At 48.7% G+C, this 22,850-nt stretch overlaps 1 protein-coding gene across 1 annotated transcript in view; it reads left to right on the top strand.

Annotated features, from left to right (window-relative positions):
- Nucleotides 1-20,152, top strand: part of KANK3 (KN motif and ankyrin repeat domains 3) — a 57,477-nt gene extending 37,325 nt beyond the window's left edge. Inside the window, 6 exon segments of the mRNA XM_025206622.1 lie at nt 11,211-11,298; nt 12,913-13,132; nt 13,633-13,775; nt 14,710-14,910; nt 15,998-16,096; nt 17,590-20,152. Of these exon segments, the coding sequence (XP_025062407.1) occupies nt 11,211-11,298; nt 12,913-13,132; nt 13,633-13,775; nt 14,710-14,910; nt 15,998-16,096; nt 17,590-17,628 (790 nt within the window). The 3' untranslated portion in view covers nt 17,629-20,152.
- The last annotated feature ends 2,698 nt before the right edge of the window (nt 20,153-22,850 follow it).

The following is a 22,850-nucleotide window of genomic DNA, read 5'->3' as shown; positions in this document are numbered from 1 at the left end:
CAGGAGAAAAAGTTCACTTAGGCAAATTGTGACTAGCTCTAATCTCAGCTGAAATGACAGGTGCAAGTCAGACATGTAGAGCATCTTGTACCTGAGGCAAGCCAGCATTTCCCAACAAGAGGCTGCCAGCAGAGGCTGTTGGAGCCATTTCTAATACAGTCACTCAATCTAGAGTTGCTAAAAGAGTTTCATTTTATTCCCATTATGACCTTACCCTGGGGGTGTTGGCAGCCACCTTGCTGGGATGGTTGGTAGATGAACCTTTTAGGTAATTTGAGCAAAATCCTGAACAATTCCCATGTCTTGGGGCCCATCTAGCCCCTTTGGAAAGGATGCTATCTGCAGGGCACTCTGAGAAGTACGTCCATAAAAGCTGTGGAAGTTTGACAGCTGTGCAGAGGCACATCGCTGCGAGGACACCGTGCTGGTGGGAACCAAGAGTACTTTATTGTAACCATCTGCCTGTTTTGAAATGTGTGACTGGGGCAGGCACAGCAGAAAGCCTCCTTCAGAGAATCAGAGAGAAGTAGGGCTGGAAGAAACCTCTGGAGGTCATCAAATCCAACCCTCTGCCTGCCTGAGGCAGGATCATGCTTGTCCAAACCATCCTGTACAGATCCTGGTCTAACCTAACGCAATCAATCCTGTCACATGGCTGCAAGGCATGACACCCTAACTTGCCAGAGGTAAAGCAGGGGAACAACGATGGTCAGTGCTTGCTGCTGCAAAGGTTGTTAAAATGTGCTCCAGAGAGCCAAGGAAAGAGCCATGCCTCTCCCCCTCCCTAACCACATAGGAAGGTAAAACCTGCAAGAGTCTGTACCATTCTGACCATGGGGCAAAATTCCTCCCTGTTATAGTGTTTGATCTGACCCTGCGTGGAGGGGCAAGACCCCTAGTTAGAAACCTTTGGGTTTTAGCTGCAGCAGGAGCATTGGCACACCCCAGTCAAAATCCTAAGCCTTGGCTGTAGGCAACCAAATGCTTCTGAGGAAGACCAACCCCCCCACAAACAGATACTTGTAACAACAGGAGGAGGGAAAACATTCCCAGCCTCATGTGGCAACCAGCAAAGCCCAGAACCATGCAAAATGCTAAACACTCCATGCTAATCTGCAACCAGGGAACAGCCTCCACTCAAGATGCCTAAGGCGTAGGCAGTGTTGCTTAAGGAGTAGGCCACCAGGGGATGGGTAGAGACAGGTGCTGGAGTCAAAGGTACCACATCCAAGGGGGAACTCCAGAAGCAGAATCCAAGTCACAGGGCAAGTCAGGGTTCTGGAGCCAGGGACCAAGTTGCCAAAGCCAAGTGGAGTTCCCAAAAGCTAGAATCCAGATGCCGGGCAGAGCTGAGCAGTGTCAGAAGCCAGAAAACCAGAGAGCACAGGATCCAAGGACACTTGCCACAGCAGACCTTCAGGCTGGTCTCCAGTCTGCTGCCACAGGTGGACTAGATGAGGCTGGTCTCCCCACCAGCCCATTAGGAAGCTCGAACAATGGCTAGCTGGTTCATCAGCTGGGGTGGGGCTGCCAGACAGAACCTCTGGCATGTTTGGCAAATGGGGTAGTTAGTCCAAGTTGGGCTGTCTCCCCTTTCTGTATCGCCTGCATAATCGTATGCCATCTCCTTTAATCTTTCATAACTAAGCCAGTTGTGGAGCTCTGCTTCTTTCTCCTACAGCTGAGCATTATCATCTTGTCATCTCCAATTTCCACCTGCTTTAGGCTACAGACATCTACTCGTTATTTCTCAACAATCTGGTGATGAGGGCTCCTGAGCTTCTAAGGCCTGTTCTTTACAGAGTACTCCAAGCATAGCTACTCCTAGCACATCCATGACCAATGCTTTTCCAACCTCTGGCTCGTCTCCAAGGACAGATTCCACAACTTCCCTAGGCAGTCTGTTCTACTGCCTCACTGTTCTAAAAGCAAAGAAGTCTTTTCCTCATATCCAGTCTAAACCTACTTGGTGGCAGCTTGAGGCCATTAGTCCATGTCCTGCTCTTTGCAGCAGTGGAGAAAAGATATTCTCCCTCTTCTTTCAGATATTTGAAGACTGCGATCACATCCCCTTTTACTTGCCTTTTCAACAACCTGGACATCCCTATTTCTTTCAACCTCTCCTTGTATGACTAGCCTTCCAAGTCCTTTATCATTTTTGTTGCCTACCACTGGACCTTCCCTAACTTCTCCAAGTCCTTTTTAAAATGTAGAGCCCAAAACTGCCCACGATACTCTAGATGAGTGTCAAGTAAAGAGGTACTATCACCTCCCATGTCTTGTACCTAGTGCTCATATAGGTGGAGCCCAAAACCATATTTACCTTTTTGAGTAGCATCAATCTGCAGAATCATATTGAGTCTGTGATCCACCAAAAAGTCTAGATCCTTCTCATGGTGCTGCCATTGAGCCAGTTGTCTCCCATTTTGTATTTGTGGTTTTGATTATTCTTCCTGAGGTGTAACACCTTGCATTTGTCACCCTTGAATTTCATCCTGTTGGCTCTAGCCCAGCTCTCCAGTCTAACAAGATCCTTCTGAATTGGGCTCCTATTCTCCAGCTTGTTCTCAGTTCTTCCCAGCTTTTTGTGTCATCTGCAGATAAACACGTTGAATGGCACCTGGCCCAGAACAGACCCCTATGGGTCTCCACTGAGATGAGCCAGTAATAACAGCTTGGAGCCTGCTGAGAGAACACCACCTTAGCAGGATGGCTGCAGCTTCGGAAGGTCAACATGGAGGGTAACACCTAAAGTAGTTCAGAGGTTGGGGAGGAATTAAGGGGAAGAGGAGGTTTCTAGGGTCCCAGGGAGGGGTCTGGAGCCCAGATTGGGCTGAGAGTGTGGGACCAGCAATGGTCCAGGAGCCCCAGGGGAAGGGCTAAGTGGAAGAGAACGTTGATGAGGATGCCATCTGCGAGGCATGGGACATGGTGTGGGGGTGGAATGGAGCTATGCAATTTGCTCATAAAGCAGGGACCACAGGCACCTGGTGATTATTTGAGGGAGCAATTTAGGAAGCCCTGGAGCAGCCTCCCTCCTGTAAAAGTAAAAAGACATCAAAGCATGGTGCCTGGTGGGTGATTGACGGGGTGATTGCCCAGAAAGAGGGCTGAAGGGATGCCAGGGGCTTCATAGAATCATAGAAAGTTAGGATTGGAAGGGACCTCAGGAGGTCACATCTAGTCAAACCCCTGCTCAAAGCAGGACTATCCCCAACTAAATCATCACAGCCAAAGCTCTGTCTAGCCAGGTTTTGAAAACCTCCAAGGATGGAGCTTCTACCACCTCTCTGGGTAACCTGCTCAAGTGTTTTACTGCCCTCCTAGTGAGAAAATTCTTCCTAGTATCTAACCTAAACTTCCCTTGCTGCAACTTGAGCCCATTGCTCCTTGTTCTGTCATCTACCACCACTGAGAACAGTCCAGCTCCATCCTCTTTGGAACTGCCCTTCAGGTAGCTGAAGGCTTCTATTAAGTCCCCTCTCAGTCTCCTTTTCTTTAGACTAAATAAGCCCTGTTCCCTCAGTCTTTCCTTATCAGTCATGTCCCCCAGCCCCCTCACTATTTTTATTGCCCTCCTGGCTCATATTCAGCTTATTGTCCACTGTAACCCCCAGGTCCTTTTCTGCAGAGCTGCTGCCCAGCCAGTCAGCCCCCAGCCTGTACTGGTGCATGGGATTGTTTAATCCTAAGTGCAGGACTTTGCACTTGTCCTTGTTGAACCTCATGAGATTTCTTTTGGTCCAGTCCTCCAATTTGTCCAAGTCACTCTGAATCCTAGCCCTACCCTCCAGTGTATCTACTACTTCCTCCAGCTTGGTGACATCTGCAAACTTGCTGAAGGTGCACTCTATGCCATCTTCCACATATTTGATGAAGGCATTGAACAAAACCAGCCCCAGGACCGACCCCTGGGTCACTCCACTTGTTACCAGCTGCCAGCTAGACATGAGCCATCGATTACTACAGTAGACCCCCATTTTACGTGTATTCGACTTACTCGTATCTTGCGTTTATGCGGATTAATATTAACACCCAAGCAGAAAAATACACCCCAAGATGCGCGTCATTTGCGTATATACATGAATGCCTTGCGAGATGCGCAGACTGAGTCAAACAGTGTTACGCGCAGCTTGGGGTCCCAAGCAGGATTCTGGAGGCTCGCTCAGTCTCGGTGTTGTCATTGTGGTAGCAGCATCTCCTCTTAACGCTCTCAGTTAAGAGCTTTCTTAACCCCTTACACTTCATTAAGTGTTCAAGATGAGTGCTTCTAATAGTGATTCTACAAGTGCTTCTGCCTCTACAAGGAGAAGAAAAGCTATAACTTTGGAAGAAAAACTTGAAGTTGTGAAGAGATACGAAAGAGGTGAGAAGACAAAGGAAATTAGGTGTGCTACAGGGCTCAGAGAGTCAACTATCCATACAATTAGGGACAATGCAGAGAAAATTAAGGAGTCCTGTAAGAGAGCTACAAGTTTATCTACTGCCCGTGTTTCATTAACAAGGTCGGCTATCATGGAGAAAATGGAACGCATGTTGACAACATGGATTGAGCACCCGAATCAAGAACACATGCCGCTTTCAACCCAGGTGATTCAAACAAAGGCACGCAGCATTTATGAAGTGTTAAAACGTGAAGATCCTGAAGCCAAGCTATTTAATGCAAGTGCTGGATGGTGTGATAGATTTAAAGCACGCCATGGATTTCATAATCTCAAAATGATGGGTGAAGCAGCAGCTGCTGATAAAAGCGCTGCAGATAAATTTCCTTCAATCCTACAGGCTGCTATTGAGGAGGGAAACTACGATCTGAGGCAAGTTTTCAACTTGGACAAAACTGGACTCTTCTAGAAATGGATGCCGAGTCAAACATTTATCTCAGTCGAGGATAAAACCGCCCTAGGGTTTAAGGCTACGAAGGATCGCTGCACACTGCTGCTTGGAGCGAATGCAGCTGGCGACTTCAAGCTCAAACTGTTGATGGTTTACCGTGCCGAAAACCCTTGGGCACTTAAGGGTTATGCAGAGGGACACCTGCCTATTTATTGAAGAGCCAGCCAAAAAGGATGGATTACTGGATTATTTTTCCAGTCGGCAGCATTTGGAATTGAGGGCTTATTGTGACAGGCAAAATCTGCTTTTCCAAATTTTACTGCTTCTTGATAATGCTCCAGGACACACCCCCCCAAGCTGTGGCAACTCCAGTGAGAACATTAAGGTGGTGTTCTTGCCACTGAACACGTCACTCATCCAGCCCATGGATCAGGGTGTTATTTGAGCTTTCAAGAGCTGTTGTCTACAGAAAACCTTCATGAAGCTTATCAATGAGACAGTGTCAAAAGAAAAGGCAAATGTCAAAGAATTTTGGAAGAACTTTAACATCAAGGTGGCCATAGACATCATCGGAGACGCCTGGAATGATGTTACACAGCAGTGCCTTAATGGTGTCTGGAAAAACATCTGGCCTGCTGTTGTAAATGATTTCGGAGGCTTTGCTGCTGACGAATTTATCAGTGATGCAAGAGATGAGATCGTCGAGATGGCTAAGAGTGCAGGCTTTGAGCAGGTCAGCGAGGAAAACATGCTTGAGCTGCTCGATTCCCATAGGGAGGAACTCTCAAATGACGATCTTCTTGAGCTGGATAAGGAGCGCCATGAAGAGGAAGAGCCCATGGAAGAATATGAAAGGGCCTTTCCCCGAGTTCTCATGATGAAAGGCATGGCTGATGGGTTCAAACTTTTGGATGGTTACCTAGCCTTCTTTGATGCAAACGACCCCAATCATGAAAGAAATGCTAAGGTTGCCAGGCTGATGAAGGAAGCTAATGCCTGCTACACAGAGCTTTACAGGGAGAAGTGGTGCTGCTCGGTGCAGTCTTCCTTGGACAAGTTCGTCAGGAAGCGGAACAGCACTATCTCGACTCAATCAACCGACTCTTAGCCCTCCAATTCTTGGGGGAGAGATATCACCGCCATCTTCTGATGTGTTCGGCCTGGATGAAGACTTGGCTCCCCATTGATGGATGGATTGAAGATGGTTGTATGTCCATTTTGTATTTTTTGTGTGCATTTCTTATAATGTAACTGAATAAATATGTTTACAATATGTTTTTGTAACATAATAATAAAGTATTGGTTGAAAAAGGTTTTATTTTGGTACCTTTGGTGTCATAAATGTGAGGTCTAAGGAATGCGACCCCTCACTTTTCTATTATTTCCTATGGGAAAATTCATCTCGAGTCATGTGAATTCAACATACGTAAGGTTTCTCAGGAATGCAATATTACACGTAAGTCGGGAGTCTACTGTACTCTCTGAACCCAATGCTCTAGCCAGTTTTCTATCCACCTTACAGTGGATTTTCTATCCACCATACTTCCTTAGCTTGCCTGCAAGAATGCTGTGGGAGACCGTATCAAAAGCTTTGCTAAAATCAAGGTACACGGTCTCACCGCATCCGCAGAGCCAGTCCCCTTGTCATAGAAGGCAATAAGGTTGATCAGGCATGACTTGCCCTTGATGAATCCATGCTGATTGTTCCTAATCACCTTTTTCTCTTCAAAGTGCTTAGAAATGGATTCCTTGAGGATCTGCTCCAGGGACTGAGGTGAGGCTGACTTGTCTGTTGTTCCCTGGATCCTCCTTCTTCCCTTTCTTAAATATGGGCACTATGTTTGCCCTTTTCCAATCATCTGGGACCTCCCCTGATTGGCATGAGTTTTCAAAGATGATAGCCAGTGGCTCTGCAATCACATCAGCCAACTCCCTCAGCATCCTCAGGTGCATCCCATCCAGACCCATGGACTTGTACACATCTAGCTCTTCTAAGTAATCCCTAACCTGTTCTTCCAGCACTGAGGGCTGCTCATCTCCTCCCCAAACTGGCCACCCCTGGAAAGGCACCTCTCCACAGAAGGCTCTTGAGATCTAATCTGCCAGTTCTTTCAGTACCCAGGGATGAAGTTCACAGACCCTGCTGACTTAAATTGATTCAGATCCATCAAAAGGGTTGTCTGTGCACATGCTGGGGGTGGGGGGTGTTAATTACAATGATTCCCAGGCAGCCACTCTAATTAAAATGTCCCAACATAACGTGTTTTAAGCCCCTGCACATTTAAAATGGCCACAGGACACTTTATCTAAACCTCATTCTATGAGGTTAAGTTAAAGCTCTCTGCAGCCATTTAAAACATGGGGGGGCTTAATACATGTGACGCTGCAGCAAGACTCGATTAATTAAGTCTGTTCCAACGTGGTCTAATTAGAATGTGGAGGAGCACATGTATAGGTACCTGTGACGAGGCAAACTCCCAGGCCTGGTCACAGTACCGGCCAAGCCACCCGCCTGTCTTTGGCAGTCTGCCCGGTCTTTCCTGCCACGCCTTGTTGTTACTATAATGGTTGTAATAAATCAGGAGGCTGCCCATTTAAGACCCCGCTGTCTAGGGATGTACACATGACTCCAACCTCGCCTTATCGTGCCCCATGCCTTACAGATGTCATCCCTGAGTTGCTGTTTTCTCCGGTTTGAGGCTGAGCCAAACTCAGCCCTTGCTAGGCCTTGCACATTCATCCTATCATTCCACCCCAACAGGCCTCATTCACACCACTCGCTGTCACTGGGCCTCTAGCACTCCACCCACTCTCACTGGGCCTCTTACTCTCTGCTCCGCATAGGGCCACATTCAACCTGCTTTGCTCCCTTGAGTGGTTCCCATAGGCCTTCAGACTTGCCTGTTTGCACCCCTTGACTGACTCTGGCGCAGCCTTTCGGACCTCTCCTGTGACCCTCATCTAAGTAGTGACCAGCCAATTCACTTCGCCCTGGGCGGAGTTCTGACCCAAGCCCCTTGCTGGGTAACTCTTCATTTGCACCCTCTAATTAGGGTCAATTACTTGTCCTCTGTGCCTCAGGCCTACTTGCGGCCTCAGGCATCCAACGACTAACTGCTCCCTTCCTGGGGCCTCAACACACGCCTCCTTTTTTGGGGCCTCAACAATGCACCCCTTTTCCAGGGGTAGCTACTCTGCCCTGCTCGCTGGGGCCTACACTCTGCCCCTATGTTGGGGCCTCAGGGTATTACACCCCCACGGGCTCAAGTGCCTTTCCATAGGCATACCTGGCCCCACTACTACCAGGGTCTTACATCCCCACAGGCTCAGGTGCCTCTCCCATAGGCATGCCTGTCACTCGGAAGGTAATTGGCCTGGCATTTTTGGGGGGACTATCCTGCCATGGACAACCCTACCAGACCACCCTTCCCTGGCAGGGTGCAGTTTTAGGTCTTATCTAGGACCAGGCAGGCCTACCTGACCTGGTCTTGCTCCCTCATTAAGATGCTGTCCTTGGGCTCTCTTTCATTGGGCCCAGCTCTCACTCTGGCCCCATTCTGGTCTTATAACAGCCTGCATGCTGGCTGACCCCTACCCTCTTCGGCTGTGATGTCCCCCCCATATTGAAGGGACCTTCACCCCTTACAGGCTCTGGCCCGGCCTCCAGCAACTGCCTGCAAACTGCTTCTCTGTTGGCAGTCCCTGTTCGCTGGCTCCCTGGTCACCTTGGTCTTTTTTTTTTCTGGCCAGTATATGTATAGAAGCTCTTGTTGTCTTTAACCTCCCTTGCCTGGTGCTGCTCATTCTTTATCTTTGCCTCCCTGATTTTGTCCCTGCAGGTTCTTGCTATTTCCTGGTAAGCTTTCTTGGTGACCTGCCCATCTTCCCATTGACTCTATGCTTTTCTTTTGCTTTGGAGGAATCCTAGAAATTTCTTGTGCAGCCACACTGGTCTCTTGCCATTCTTCTGCTTCCACTGTGTCCTTCAATCTTCAGACGTTTGCTAAGACCTCCAATTGTGGCTTCTAGAGCCAGAGGAAAGAGTTGCTCCCCCTGTGACTGAAGATTGTGTGTGGCACAGCCAGAGGAGCCTGCTCACAAGAGAAGCCTGCTGTATTTTACCAAGTGCAGCACGTGTTGTCCAGTGCAGGCCTCCAGTTGCATACAGCTGGAAAACCACTTTGGCTAAATGGCAGCATAAAGTGAGCAGGAAATAAATAAGGGACCACATGAAAAAGTTAGAGGGAATAAGGAGTTATGCAGGAAAGATAGGCTGAGCCCTACTCCCTCCAGAAACAAGAATGACATCAAGGAATATAAGCTAATATAGGGAAATACTTTTATGTACAGCACAGGCTTCACCTATTGTACTCTCTGCCATGGTGCATCACTGAGTGCAAGAGCTCAGTAGGATCCAAAACCATATGCAATAGTTATATGGAAAATGAAAACATGCCCACTGAAAATCATAGAAAATTAGGGCTGGAAGGAACCTCAGGAGGTCACATCTAGTCCAACCCCCTGCTCAAAGCAGGACCAGCCCCAACTAGATCATCCCAGCCAAAGCTTTGTCTAGCCAGGTCCTAAAAAGCTCCAAACATGGAGAGTCCACAGCCTCTCTAGGTAACCTGTCCCAGTGTTTTACTACCCTCCTAGTGAGAGAATGTCTTCCTAATATCTAACCTAAACTTCCTTTGCTGCAGCTTGAGATGGTCGCTCCTTGTAGTCTTGTCTTCTGCAGACTAAATAAGCCTAGTTCCCTCAGCCTCTCCTAACAAGTCATGAGTATCAGTCCCCTCTCCATTTTCACTGCCCTCTACTGGACTCTCTGCAATTTGTCCACATCCTTTCTGTAGTGGGGAGGCCCAAAACTGGACCCAGTACTCCAGATGTGGCCTCACCAGGGCTAAATAGAAGGGAATAATCACTTCCCTTGACCTACTGGCAACACTCCTACCAGTGCAGTCCAGTATGCTGTCCTGGCAACAAGGGCACACTGTTGTCTTAGGACTGGTCTGGTGCAGGTGCCACATGCAGTGTGTGCCCCTTACCAGCCCTGTGTGCCATGTACAGAACAAGCTGGGTCCAACCCTGTGCACCTCATACATCAGGCACCAGACCAGCTCTATACACCTAAGACCAACAAATGCCCAGTCCAGCTCACAGTCCAGCCCTATGCCCCTCATTTATCCTGCAGGGCCAGATGACTTTGATGCCCCCATATAAACTATTTGACAGCCAAAGAAGGTATGATTTTCAGATGTAATAGCTGATCAGCACCAAATACATCCCCTATTTTGAAACCCCCTTTAATGTGAATAGACAACATCAGCACAGCTGTGATTAAAATACCTGCAGAGCTGGGATGAGATACAATCCCTTGTGCTGTTGGGACATAAACCAACGCCTAACGAATGAGCTCAGAGGAAACTTTTCTAATTGCATACTCGCATCTTTCTTGAAGTGTCCGACTCTGGCCTCTGTGGGAGAAGGGCAGGTAGCCAGGCAGCCCTTACATTCCTAAATTATGGTTGGTTTTAGGACCATTTCCATTCCTGAAATCAAGTTGCTTCTGGGAAGTTAAACTGCCACAGGCAGCTACCTTTGGCCTCAGTCCTCCCACTGAGTGCTGGCGTTCTCAAAGCCTCGAGGGCTGCACAGAACAGGGATGATGGGGGCTTTCTGCTTGGCAAACCTCAGGGGAACATTGGGACTCAGCGTGGAGCTCTGCCTTTGTAGCCTGCCCTTCCATTGCTGTTGCTAATACTTGTCTCCAACCTGATGCTTCCACATTCCTTGACCAATAACTGGGTTTGAGTTATCCAACCAATAACTGGGTATGAGTTATCCAACCTGCCAAAGGGGAGGATGAGCTGAAACCAAGGTCCTCCATTTAGGACTCAGGAAATCTAAATTGAGTGCCAGGCTCTGCTGTGTGATTGCTGTGCAGCTGGGCAGTCACTTGTCCCCTCTCTTGGCTCAGGGTCCAGTTTGCAGGATGAGGAGAGAATAAGTTAATTACTGGTTGTGAGGATAAGGTGCTCCCCAGCCTTCTCCCACTCAGACCCTGGTACCACCACCACAGCACCATGTCTACTTTCCCCACAATCCTTGGCATTTATTGCTGAATAACCCTCCAGCCTGTTTTGCTAGAAATCTAAAAGCAGCCCCTACGGTCCCGGCTGCTCACAGCAAACACCAAGTTACTCTGCTTTTATGCTGCTTGAGGAATGGATGGAAAGTGGCCTCATGTTAGTACACACACCTGTTAGCAAGCTGAGGGTTGTTTTGTTCGCAGCTGTGTCCTCTCCTGGACATATCTCCGTGGTTCTGTGGGCCAGATGTATACAGCTCCTGCTCCAACCTGCTTTTAACAGGTTTGAACTGAGCCCGAGAATGAGAGAGGCCTGCGTGATTGTAAAGAGCCATCTCAGCCATCCCAGTTCTGCGAAGAGCAAGGAAGTGGTGAGTAAAAGGGGGTACTGAAAGGTGAAGCAGCTGGGAGAATTCCACAGGCCGCGGGATGGGGGGGTATCAGTCCTATGCTTTTGGGCACCATGTGCTTTGTCTGCAGGGCCAGGACTTTGAAAGAAGGTTTTTGGGTCTGTGGCAGGTCATTTAGGATCTGCAGTGTGTGCTCATATTCTCTGTGGCGAGAGCTGCAGCCATATACAGCTGTAGTGCTCTGCCTTTTGGGGCCACGGTTTGGATTAATGGTGAGGGGCCAGTTCGTGAACTGAATCAGGCCCCGAGTGCCAGAATGAGGCCCTGTGTTGCCTCATCAGGATTGGGCCCTGTGCACGCTGTTTAGTCCTGTTCTGTCTCCACCGATCCCAGTACACTGGAATTGGTCCCTACGTGCCTGATACAGCATGTAAGGCCATGTTATTTGGCCTGCAAGGCTCCCCACGAGTTTAGAAATTTGGCAGCAAGGGAGCAGAGGTAGCTGCCACCACTACCCTACCACCAAATTCCCCACAAACCAGATGACATGGCTTTGCAGGCCACATCTGGCTTGCGGCTTGGGATTTGAGCACCCCTGATGTAGGGTATTCTCCCAAACAGTCTTCTTCAAAGTCCTACAACCAACCAAACTTGGATCCACCAACTCCTTTTCCATTGCAGTCCCAGGAGCAGCAGTTTGCTCTGCTGGAGCCCCTATCTGCAGCGCCCGCAGCTGCTAGGAGGTGGCCTGGAAGCCAGGAGAATGGAAAAGAGTCATTCTCCCACATGCTGAAGCCCTGAGCTTCCCCATGAATATCCCTTGCTCTTCTCATGGAAAGTCCCTTCCCTCTGTTTCAGACTTGGTAGTCTTGAGTCTTGTGGGGCTCATCTTGCCACCCCAGACACTGAGGAATAGCACCTGGGGAAGTAAGTGATCTGAGGACTGTGGCATTATTCAGGACCACCCAATATGTGAGCTTAAGGCTCCTCTCTGACCTATCTTCTCTTCCAGAGCCCAAGATGCATAGAGAGGTAGTTAGCTATGTTAGTCTAAAATCAGGCAGGGTAGATTTGCACCTTGTAGACTAAAAAAATAAAATATATAGAGCACAAGCATTCATGGGCTGAAGCTCACACCATCAGATGCTGTGAAAGGACATGCGATTTCCTATTGAAACTGGGTTTTAAAATGTTGCTGCCTGAGAACAGCAATCCTTGGGTCAGCAATGGAGTGTCCAGGGAAGGTAAAGTGTTGTCACAGACTTACCCTGCACACCTCTCTGCATGCTTCTCTGCACCCATGCCTAAGCCCAGCTGCATAAGGCTGCTGACAGAAGGCAAGAAGGTTTAGTGCTGGCCCATCCTACAGGCAGTGCCCCCCAACCTTGGTGCTGCCTGGGGCTGTGTCAGGTAACTGAAAAGGTGCAATAAATTGCACTGCTGACCATGCTGCAGTGGGAGGGTTTGGCTGGATGTAGCACAACCTTGGGCCACAGATTCTCTGGGGAGCTCTTTCCAGCAGGTCTGAGAGATTTAGCAGCGGAAGCCATAACTGCTCAAGGGCTGCATCCAAGGAACATGCTTCCCTAGAGAGAAGCACTTGATGGCTTCAGCGCTGCCCTCTTTGTTCCCCAGCTGTCCAGCAGCAGCCTCATTCTGCAGGAGTGGTTCCGAGTGTCCAGCCAGAAATCCTCTGTCTCAGAGATGGTTGCCAACCACCTCATGGCCTTCACAGAAGTCTCGCCAGCACTGCTCACCCATGTCATCAACCTCTCCGACGGGAATGGCAACACGGCCCTCCACTACAGTGTCTCCCACTCCAACTTTCAGATCGTGCGGCTGCTGCTGGACACTGGTGAGTGCAACAAAGACACCAGCTTTATGGCTTTGACCATGTGGCCAAGTCATGTTCAGCTCCTTGAAGCCCTGAGGAGGGGAAATTCACCTTTAGGTCCTACCTAAGAGATAGGAGCACAGAATTTGGCTCCTTTGCCAGCAGCTGCCTCACCTCTCTGCTCTCAGGCTTCCTCTTTGTCCCATGAGCCCCTCCTAGCAGCCTAGCTCTTCCATGCTCCACACTCAGACATCATCTGGTCCCCTCCTGCCTGTCTGCTGGTAAACAAAACCTGCCCCGCTGGGTCATCGTGATTTGCTCTACTGTGCCAGCCTGGTTGCATTGCATACAGTGTGCAGCGGTCCCTCGCTATGTCACTCCTGTCCCTGCCGCTGGATTCCACAACTTGCCATTAGCCAGCAGCTGCTCCCTGGCTTGGGAACGAGGTCCACGGGAAGGCTGGGTGCCCAGTGCTCTGTCCTGCCAGCCGAGGCCACTCTGATCATCTTGTCTTTCTGCAGGAGTCTGTAACGTTGACCACCAGAATAAAGCTGGATACACGGCCCTCATGCTGGCAGCTCTGGCAGCTGTGGAGCATGAAGAAGACATGAATGTTGTCAGGAGACTCTTTAGTATGGGGAATGTCAATGCTAAAGCAAGCCAGGTGGGTATTTCTGGGGCCGTTCACCACAAAACAGTTACATCTCTGATACTGCAAATCCCCAACCAGTTCCTCCTGGGGGAGCTCCCAGGCGGCTTCTCAAACCACAAGTATTGAAAAGGACTACTCCTGTGGGACAGTTTATCGATATCATGTGGCTTTGCTCCTGCCTCTGGTTTGTAGGCCTTATCTTTAGGAGTTCCTTCTCTGCTTCTGTCCCTACTTTTTTTTTTTTACCCAATTGCACCCTATCTCCCGACAGGAGGAGGGCTGACTGCAGGCCTGCCATGTGGATTCCTACCTCCCAGAGCAGTTCGTGGGAACAGGGCTAGACTACAGGCAAAACAGCTGGACTGCAGAGTTACTGAAAGGGCCACAAATACTGGGCCTGGGTGCTGGCCTGACCCTGCATGTGTCCAGCACAGAGCTCCCCTGGACTCTGCTTCTGGCAGTTTTTAACATATCACTGTAAAAACACAATATCACACACAAAAACTGTAATATCACACTGTAAAAACACAATATCACACACAAAAACTGTAATATCACACTGTAAAAACACATATCACACACAAAAACTATATCACATACCATGTAACACTGCTCCATTTCAATGCACTGGGGCAAAGAGGGAACTCAGCTGAGGAGAAGGGGAGAGATGAGCAGGTTTATGAGCTAGGTGGAGCCTAGCAGGTCTTTTGGAAGAGGAGTGGAAAGAGTCCTTCTCCCTTGGTATGCATCAGCCTTGGCTGAGTGGGCCTGTCCCCTCCCCAGCACTCCCTGCTGTTCTGTTAGACCTTCCTGTCTTATGTCCCTGGAACATCTGTCTGGCTTGGAGCAGTCTTCTGCACTGGCAGAAGTAGCCATGCCCTCTCCCTGTTGGATTGGAAGGTGCCAGGTCCCCTTTGTAGCCTCCTCTCTCTTCTCTCGGTTCCAGGCTGGTCAGACGGCACTAATGCTTGCTGTCAGCCACGGCAGGCAGGAGATGGTGGAAGCCTTGCTGGCCTGCGGTGCCGATGTGAACTTGCAGGATGAGGAAGGGTCCACGGCGCTGATGTGTGCCTGCGAGCACGGACGGGTGGAAACCGTGAGACTGCTCCTGGCACAGCCAGTCTGTGACCTCTCCATTGTGGATAACGTGAGTGCCACTTCTGGCCCGAGGCTGCAGCTTCTCCCTGCATCTTCTCTGCCCTGTTTCCAGAGCTGCTGCCCCCCACCCCCATAAAGTCTTCTCTGTCTGACAGAGCTGCTGTTGATAAAAGATGCTATCGTGCATGCCCCCTACTGCCCTCTCATATGCTCACACACACAGTCCCCTTGTACTTTCTCAGGCTCTTTGCTTTTACTGTTAGTATTTTCCAGTCTGTCCTCTCCTATTCCCCCTCCTCTGAGCCCCACACTGTTTTCACCCCTCACTCTGCTGCCTGCTCTGCGCATCTTGGTTTCTCCACTGCTGTCCTTTGCTACATGTGCCAGTCTCTTCAGCATGGCCCCCTTTGCAAACCCAAGGTTTGCTTGATGCATAGATGTGAGCATTTTCACCCTGCAAATTATCTGCAATTGGACCAGGATTTTTATAAATATGTTTGTTCTTGGTGATTGCTTGTCAGACCCCTTATTTGCACAAACTATTGATTGGGACTAATTGTTCCTTATTTGTGGCTGCCCATTAAATTGTTTCTGCTGCCTGATTGGCTAAGTGGAATTTTCTGAGCTAGAAATAGTGCACAGCACACACCCTTGACTTGCATGTATTCAAAATGACATTTCCAAATGTGTGTTTCCAATGTCTATCAAAACACAAACCCCTTCGGACAAAAAGCCATTGACAAGGGAGAATGGCCTGGATGAAGCCAACAGCTGTGTGGAGGCAGAAGGAATGTGGCTGGCAGGCATCATCCAGTGTCTTTTCCATCTGCACTTCACAGCCAGTAAGAGGGGAGGTGGATCTGTCCTGACCTTCTCTGTAAAAGAACAGAGTCTATAAGCTGTGTATAAGCATAGCATTTCTATTTTGTCCCTTTAGATACTCCCCAAAAACTTAAGTAATGTTCTCAGTGTCATAGCCCAAGTGGTGTGTGATACTTACTCATGGGCTTAAAGAGCTTAGACTAGTTGCAAGAAGATGGGATTGCAATAATTAAACCTGCTTTGCTGACAGTTGCACCAGGTGACCTACTCTGAAAGCTCGGGTGTCTCCTGAACCTCTTTCTTTTATTTCCTAGGATGGTAACAATGCAGTAGCAATTGCACTGGAGGCCGGGCACAGCAACATTGCAGTGTTAATGTACGCCCACCTCAACAGCTCAAAGGCACAGTCTCCCGTGAGTAACCTCGTGCTGTCCCAGTGAAAACAATTGCATCTTTTGCCACATTCAGATTCTTCCAGTGGCTGCACAAGAGACAGGTCACTTTGCTCACTGGGACCTGCTGAAAGCCACAGATTTCCTTGTCTGGCTTAAAAAAAACCAAAACAAAAGTGGTTGCTGAACTCTCTTTGGCCATCTGTGCAGGAGGTATGTCAATGCAAGTCCCAGCACAGGATCTCTTCATACCAGAACGCTCGTGACAACCTGGCACAACAGTATGGGGAGTGGAAGGAAGATGAGATTGGCTTTATTCTGCCAGTCTGTCAAAAGGAGGGATGGGTCAGGCTAGGCTTGGAAAGGAATAATGAGAGAGAACCAGATAGAACTGGCCAGGGGAGAAATTAGGAACGAGACAAGCAAATATTTCCTGTTGGGGGTCAGAGTAGAGCTTCCAAAGGGAGCAGAGAAAGCCCCAGCCTTGGAATCACTTAAACCAGAGCCTGGCAGAGTTCCTGGAAAGGTTTTGTGGGGACCAACCTCCTCTAGCTGAGGAAGAGACTTCCCTGTATTAACTTTATTAGTAATTGTGAAGGGGGAGAGCAAAATAGGGGATTTCCCCCATGTGCTCCAGCTGTCCATTCTACAGTGTGTGTCAAATGGGAGCATTTCAGACCTAAAAGAGGGTTAATTTGGAAAAGACATTTTTCACTGTTACCCCAGTAACAATGTCCTGCAATGGCCTCATCTACACTGCAGGGCTTCTGCTTGCAGACAGGAGCTTCTACATTAAGCTGCCAAAGCATGTGCATCCCCATGCAGGTTCTGATAGCTCCACACAGCTCTTGCCAGAGCTGCCCAGCTCCACCTCATCGGCTCTGCTGGCAGGACAGAAAGTGTACCTGGGGAATATACTAGCCGTTAGAGGGACCTCAGCAGATGACAGAAGGTGTGGGTTTGCCTGTACACATGTTCCCCAAGCTTTTGAGTTAGAAGCAGATGTCTTTGTTTGATCAGAGATGGCATTAGTCTGCTGGGAGAAATAAGGGTTTGTGCCAGCCCAGGGAGTTGTGTGAACAAACACCCTCCCAGTTTTCAGCAGAGCCTAATGCAACACCATATGCATAAGGAAGGTGAATTGCTTGCAGGTTGATGTTGCTCGGCGTTTGGTACAAGGGCCAGTTCAGTTTGTTGGATTTTTTATTTTTTTGTTGGGTTTTTTTTTGACAAAATATTTTTTCATTGAAAAATACTGACTTATCAAAACTGATGGTAGTCTTTACAGAAGAGTACAGGCTTGGACAAAAGCATTCATGCAATAAGCTTTCCTGGGATTGAGGTGGACCTTTCACTTAGACAGACCTCAGAATAACAAGTAGCCTGGTGATCTAGGCACTCAGCTAAGATGAGTGTTCAAATCCCTTAACTAGGCTGGAATCTCCCTTCTTTTTTGTGAAAGATCTTGGTTTCATGTAGAAGTTTAGTGAATCTTCTTCTCTTTGTGTCTGCAGCAGGGGAAGAGCCCTACCATCCCAAGGAAGCAGCATTAGATCAGCCCTCCCGCCTGGGATGCATGTCTCACCGCCTGGGATCAGAACCTCCACCATATTCATATTCCATCCAAGAGCTCAAGCCCAGTTCATTACGTCCATATATTAAATTACCCCTAAAGTCCCACAAGTGTTTTCATTCCTGCCAAATATGACGGGGGGGTCAGCCCTCCACTTCAGTGAACTCTCCTCTACTGAAAAGAAACAGCTTGGGTGAGCCAGCAGCATCCCATAAAGTAACAAGGCATCTGCTTGTAGAGTGAAATTGCTTGCAGCAAACAGATACAGATACAGATCGCTTCCAGCATCTCTTCTCTTCCCACCCCCTACCTACCCTTGAAGCTGCAGAGGGTATGTTCCCTTACAGAGCATACCCAGGAGTACTCTGTAATGAGTTGGCCAACAAGGGTTTTTTGTCCCTGTAAACAGGAGGAGTGGGAAGCCATCCGGGTCTGAATTTTCCACAGAAAAAAAATTAAATTCCTTGATAGGAGTTGGAGTACAATTGGGCCAAAAATAGCTGTCGAAATGCAGCTGCAGTTCACATGGGAGTTGGAGTTTGGATTTCTTGTGATCACCTCCTTTTCCAGCCAGAAATGCCTGGTAAGACTGTATCTCCCATAGCGCACTGTGCTCTGCTCTTGGGGTCTGGGGTGGAGATTGTCTCCCCCGAGGTATTCTCCAAGTCAGGAGCCCAGCTTATACAGGAGAATGGGACAGAGCTACAGCTTCCATCAGGCACCGTGTGAGCATCACTAAGGAGAAGTGCTCTGGCTTTCTACTGTGCAGTTTCTCACCAAAATCCAGTTTTCTGAAAAATGCACACACACTTCGTGAAAAAGTTTAGTCAAGAAAGAATTTGGACAGACAGTTAATAATTTAATTAGCCGGACAGGATAAATAACTTTTCTTTTTGCTGTAGGAGTGAGGCGAGATCCTCAGGATAAGGAAGAGGGAGAGATGGCCAACCAGATTGCTGTGAAATCACTTAAACTAGCCAGCCAGGTCTTTTGGAGCTTCAGTACCTCTTTGCTTGAGGATGGATCCCTCTCTGCTGTAGGAGTTGGAGAGGGAAATTACCTTTCAAACCTTGACTGCTTTGCCCCTCTCTAGCTTCACAGCCATTAACACTGAAAGCTGGTATAGTTCATAAACTCCTCCCCATCTTGCTCTTTGAACACCTTCCTGACTTCTGCCGAGGAAGTAGAAACAGGTGGGGCTGTTAGGTTGGGAAGCAAAAATCGGAAGTAGCAACCAAACAGGCAGCCAAAGTCATGTGGGAAGAGGAAGGGTCTCAGAGGTCTAACCAAGGGGATGGATGTAAGGAAGGGGATTTGCTGGACACTTCAATGAAGAACTTTCAAATATTAGTGCTTGGTTAAGCTAGAAGGCTGTAAACAGGCCTCTCATCTGAGGTCGTTCTGACTGATCTGAGCAATCCCTGGTTCAGAAGAGGAGTGACACAGCCCTTTACCTACCTAGCACTTCTGAGCTGTATTGCTTCTCAGTGGCCAGGGAGAGCACAAAGCCTGACAGGCTTATCCCTGGATGTTTGGCAGTTAACTTGAATGAGCTGCTATTATATTACAAGCATACATAGCACTGGAGGTTGGCTGGGGGAAGGTGTGTTAGCACATTTTATCTTGTACACTTCACAGGTACTTCAAGTGGGACTAGGATCCCTGAACCAGGAAGTGGCTGAGCCAGACTGTTCTAGCAAGGTGCGCTCAGCCAGACCTGCCTAAAGAAAAGAGGGCAAGCAGTCCTAGAGTCTCCCCATCCTCCTTGCTCTATCTAACCCTTGTTTCTTTTACTAGTGAAGGCACCAAACCCTTATGATAAACCAAGCTCTTTCCTGGAGCTTTCGTTCAACCTCCCCAAGCAGCGGCTGTTGCATTACATGGTTGCACATCTCATCTGCAACTTTGCATCCACAATCCAGAGAAACCCATCCCTTGGACTGAGGGATGACCTTGCAGTCTATGGGTGTCTCCCCACAGGCAGAAGCTTGCCATTGGCAAAAATAACAGCAGCACAAATTTGTGCCCCTGTGCATGCCCTTGCACATGGGGATGGTGCAGGGCAAATTATCCAGGGGGTAGGGGAGGCTGGGGTCAGCACCTGTGCTGGCCCCAGCAGCCTTACCTGGGGTCCTGAGGGCCTTTTGGGGCAGCAGTGACCAGACTCCAATCTCTGCGCCTTTTTTAGCAGCAGGTTGACATGGGGAATCTCCTGGTGTCAAACCCCGCCCCAAACTTGCCATGCTGCAAATTAACAGTGCAGCAAATGGTTGTATGTATGCCACATGCAGTTTACAGCACCTCAAATGGGTTTAAGGTGCCGCAAACTGCATGTCTGCACGCATTGGGATGTGCCCTCTGACTCCAAGGGAGCCTGCTTAGAGCCGTCTGTCACTAAGCAGTAGGGCTGCGCGAAGTTTCGGGTGGTGATTCGATTTGGTGGCGATTCGGCCTGATTTGGTGGCTGAATCTCCAAATCCAAATCAAATCAATTAAAAAAAAAAGGGCAGGGGAGGGGGGACTGGGGGAGAGGACCATGGGGGAGCCCCTGCCAGCCCCTGAAACCCCACCCCCCCCCCAGGGCTGCCCCTGCCAGAGCCAGCTCCTGGCCCTTTTCTCACGGGTGGTGATTCGATTTGGTGGCGATTCGGCCTGATTTGGTGGCTGAATCTCCAAATCCAAATCAAATCAATTAAAAAAAAAAGGGCAGGGGAGGGGGGACTGGGGGAGAGGACCATGGGGGAGCCCCTGCCAGCCCCTGAAACCCCACCCCCCCCCCAGGGCTGCCCCTGCCAGAGCCAGCTCCTGGCCCTTTTCTCATTTTTTTTCAGCACCCAGTGAGCACCGGGGCTTTTTTTTAACAAGTGCCCAGAGCTGGGCCGGTGGGGCAGCCATTGCCAGGGTGGGATGGGCCTGGCTAAATCAGATTCAGCCGAATCAAATCACTATCCCCCGAATGGGCCAAATCCGAACCCAAATCAAATACTAGCCGCTTCGCACAGGCCTACTAAGCAGCTTTTCAGGGTTTCCCCACATGAAAAACATTGTAGAACACTTACCTTGCAGCGTGTATGACTAGGGAGCTCACTCTGAGGTTTCACTAACGCATAAAGGGACCTCCCCCTAGACCATAAAAATCAAACTAGTTGGTAACAAAATAAAAAAAGCCTGTGTGTTGGAGAGCAGTCATCATTGTACTGGGACGGGGCACTGATCAGTAACTAGCAAAGAGCATGACAGAACCTGCACAGCAGCTCTGGGGCTAGCAAACACTTGTGCTGTAGCTCCAAGAGCACCTGAAAGCTTATGGCTGCATTTGTAAACACTGCCTGTTCTACGTTACCACTGTGGAACAAATTCTTCACTCCATCCCAGGTCTTTTTTATCATAGACCTCACCTGAGCCATAGTAGAGAATTTAAGAATTGCTATTCTGTTAAGTTCGCTATGGGCAAAACTGCTATCACTGCAGCAAACCCATTTCAGCTATGCACTGAAGTCCATGTAGGATGCTCACAGCAAGTCTAGTCAAACCTATCTGCTTACACTTGCTTTCTATGTACTTCATATTAGAATGCCTTAGTTTGCTGGTTTATTTGTCAATCGGTATTTTAATATTGATGTTTATTTTTAAAAATATAAATAAAATCTAAAGTTAAATATTTAAGTAGCGTTACCATGAGCAGTCCCCTGTCCTCATCTACACATTTGTTTTCCTCTAAGGTTACTAAGCACTGACTGAAGCATTTCAGCTTCTGGGAAGTTAAATTGAGGAAGGCAGTTTGATGAAAGTATCCTGGTCCATATTGTACAAAACAATCTTTTCTGTCATAGATTCATAGATGCTAGGGTCAGAAGGGACCTCAACAGACCATTGAGCCCGACCCCCTGCCTAGGCAGGAAAGAGCGCTGGGGTCAGATGAGCTCAGCCAGATGCCTATCCAGCCTTCTCTTAAAGACCCCCCCAAGGAAGGGGAGAGCACCACCTTCCTTGGAAGCCCATTTCAAATTTTGGCCACCCTTACCAGGAAGTTTTTCCTGATATCTAGCTTAAATCTGCTCTGTCAGTTTGTGACCATTGTTCCTTATTACCCAGAGGCACCCTGGTGAACAGAGCATCTCTGCTCCCTTGCTGCGTCCCCCTAATGAATTTGTAGGCGGCCACAGAATCACCTTAGCCTTCTCTTGCAGAGGCTGAAGAGGTCCGGGTCCCTCAGTCTCTCCTCGTAGGGCTTGTCCTGTAAGCCCCTAACCATGAGTAGCCCTCCTCTGGACCCCCTCAAGTCTATCAACATCCTTCCTGAAGTGCGGCGCCCAAAACTGGACGCAGTACTCCAACTGCGGTCTGACCAATGCTGCATAGAGGGGAAGTATCACCTCCTTGGATCCATTTGTCTCACACCTGCTGATGCATGATAAAGTGCAGTTAACTTTGCTGATGCTTTCATCACGCTGACTCATGTTCATCTTGGAGTCCACTATGACTGTGGACTTTCTGCTTCTGTGCTGCTGAGAGGGTCACTTCCCAGCCAGGTGTGCAAGATTTTTGCGCCCTCGGTGCAGCACTCTGTACTTGTCCTTGTTGTATTGCATCCTATTGTGTACTACACCCTTTTCTAACCTGTCCAGGTCTGCCTGCAATTGTTCCCTACCCCCTGGAGTGTGCACTTCACCCCACAATTTAGTATCATCCATAAACTTGGACAGTGTACACTTCACACCCACATCCAAGTCACTGATGAACATATTGAAGAGTACAGGTCCAAGGACCAAACCCTGTGGGACCCCACTACCCACATCCTTCCAGGTAGATACCAACCCATCTACCACTCCAGGTGCAACCGCTAAGCGAATTTGCCACCCACCAGACCATGTAAATATCTATGTCACAGCCTCCTAATTTATTTATGAGAATGAAAGGCCTGTCCTTCAAGCATAGGACTTTCACACATCAGTTATGGGCCCTGGCTTCACTAGCTTGTGTTCAAGATAACACTACAGCCCATGAGGAAAAGAAATGTTTATACAAGCATAATTACCTTCAGGGGTAGTATAGGAATGAGGCTCAGACAAAATTATGGATAAGTTATACAAAAGTCTGTCAGTATGAAGGATATTGTACAGTACAATAAAGTTCCTTCTATCCATATCCATCCCAAAGTAGCCAGCTGCAAGAGGCAAATGCTCCCCGCTCCTCAGTAGG

Source organism: Alligator sinensis, unplaced genomic scaffold, assembly GCF_000455745.1.
Source record: "Alligator sinensis unplaced genomic scaffold, ASM45574v1 scaffold103_2, whole genome shotgun sequence".
Classification (NCBI taxonomy): domain Eukaryota; kingdom Metazoa; phylum Chordata; order Crocodylia; family Alligatoridae; genus Alligator; species Alligator sinensis.
The sequence above is the reverse complement of the archived record's forward strand: the minus strand, read 5'-3'. Positions and strand labels throughout refer to the sequence as shown.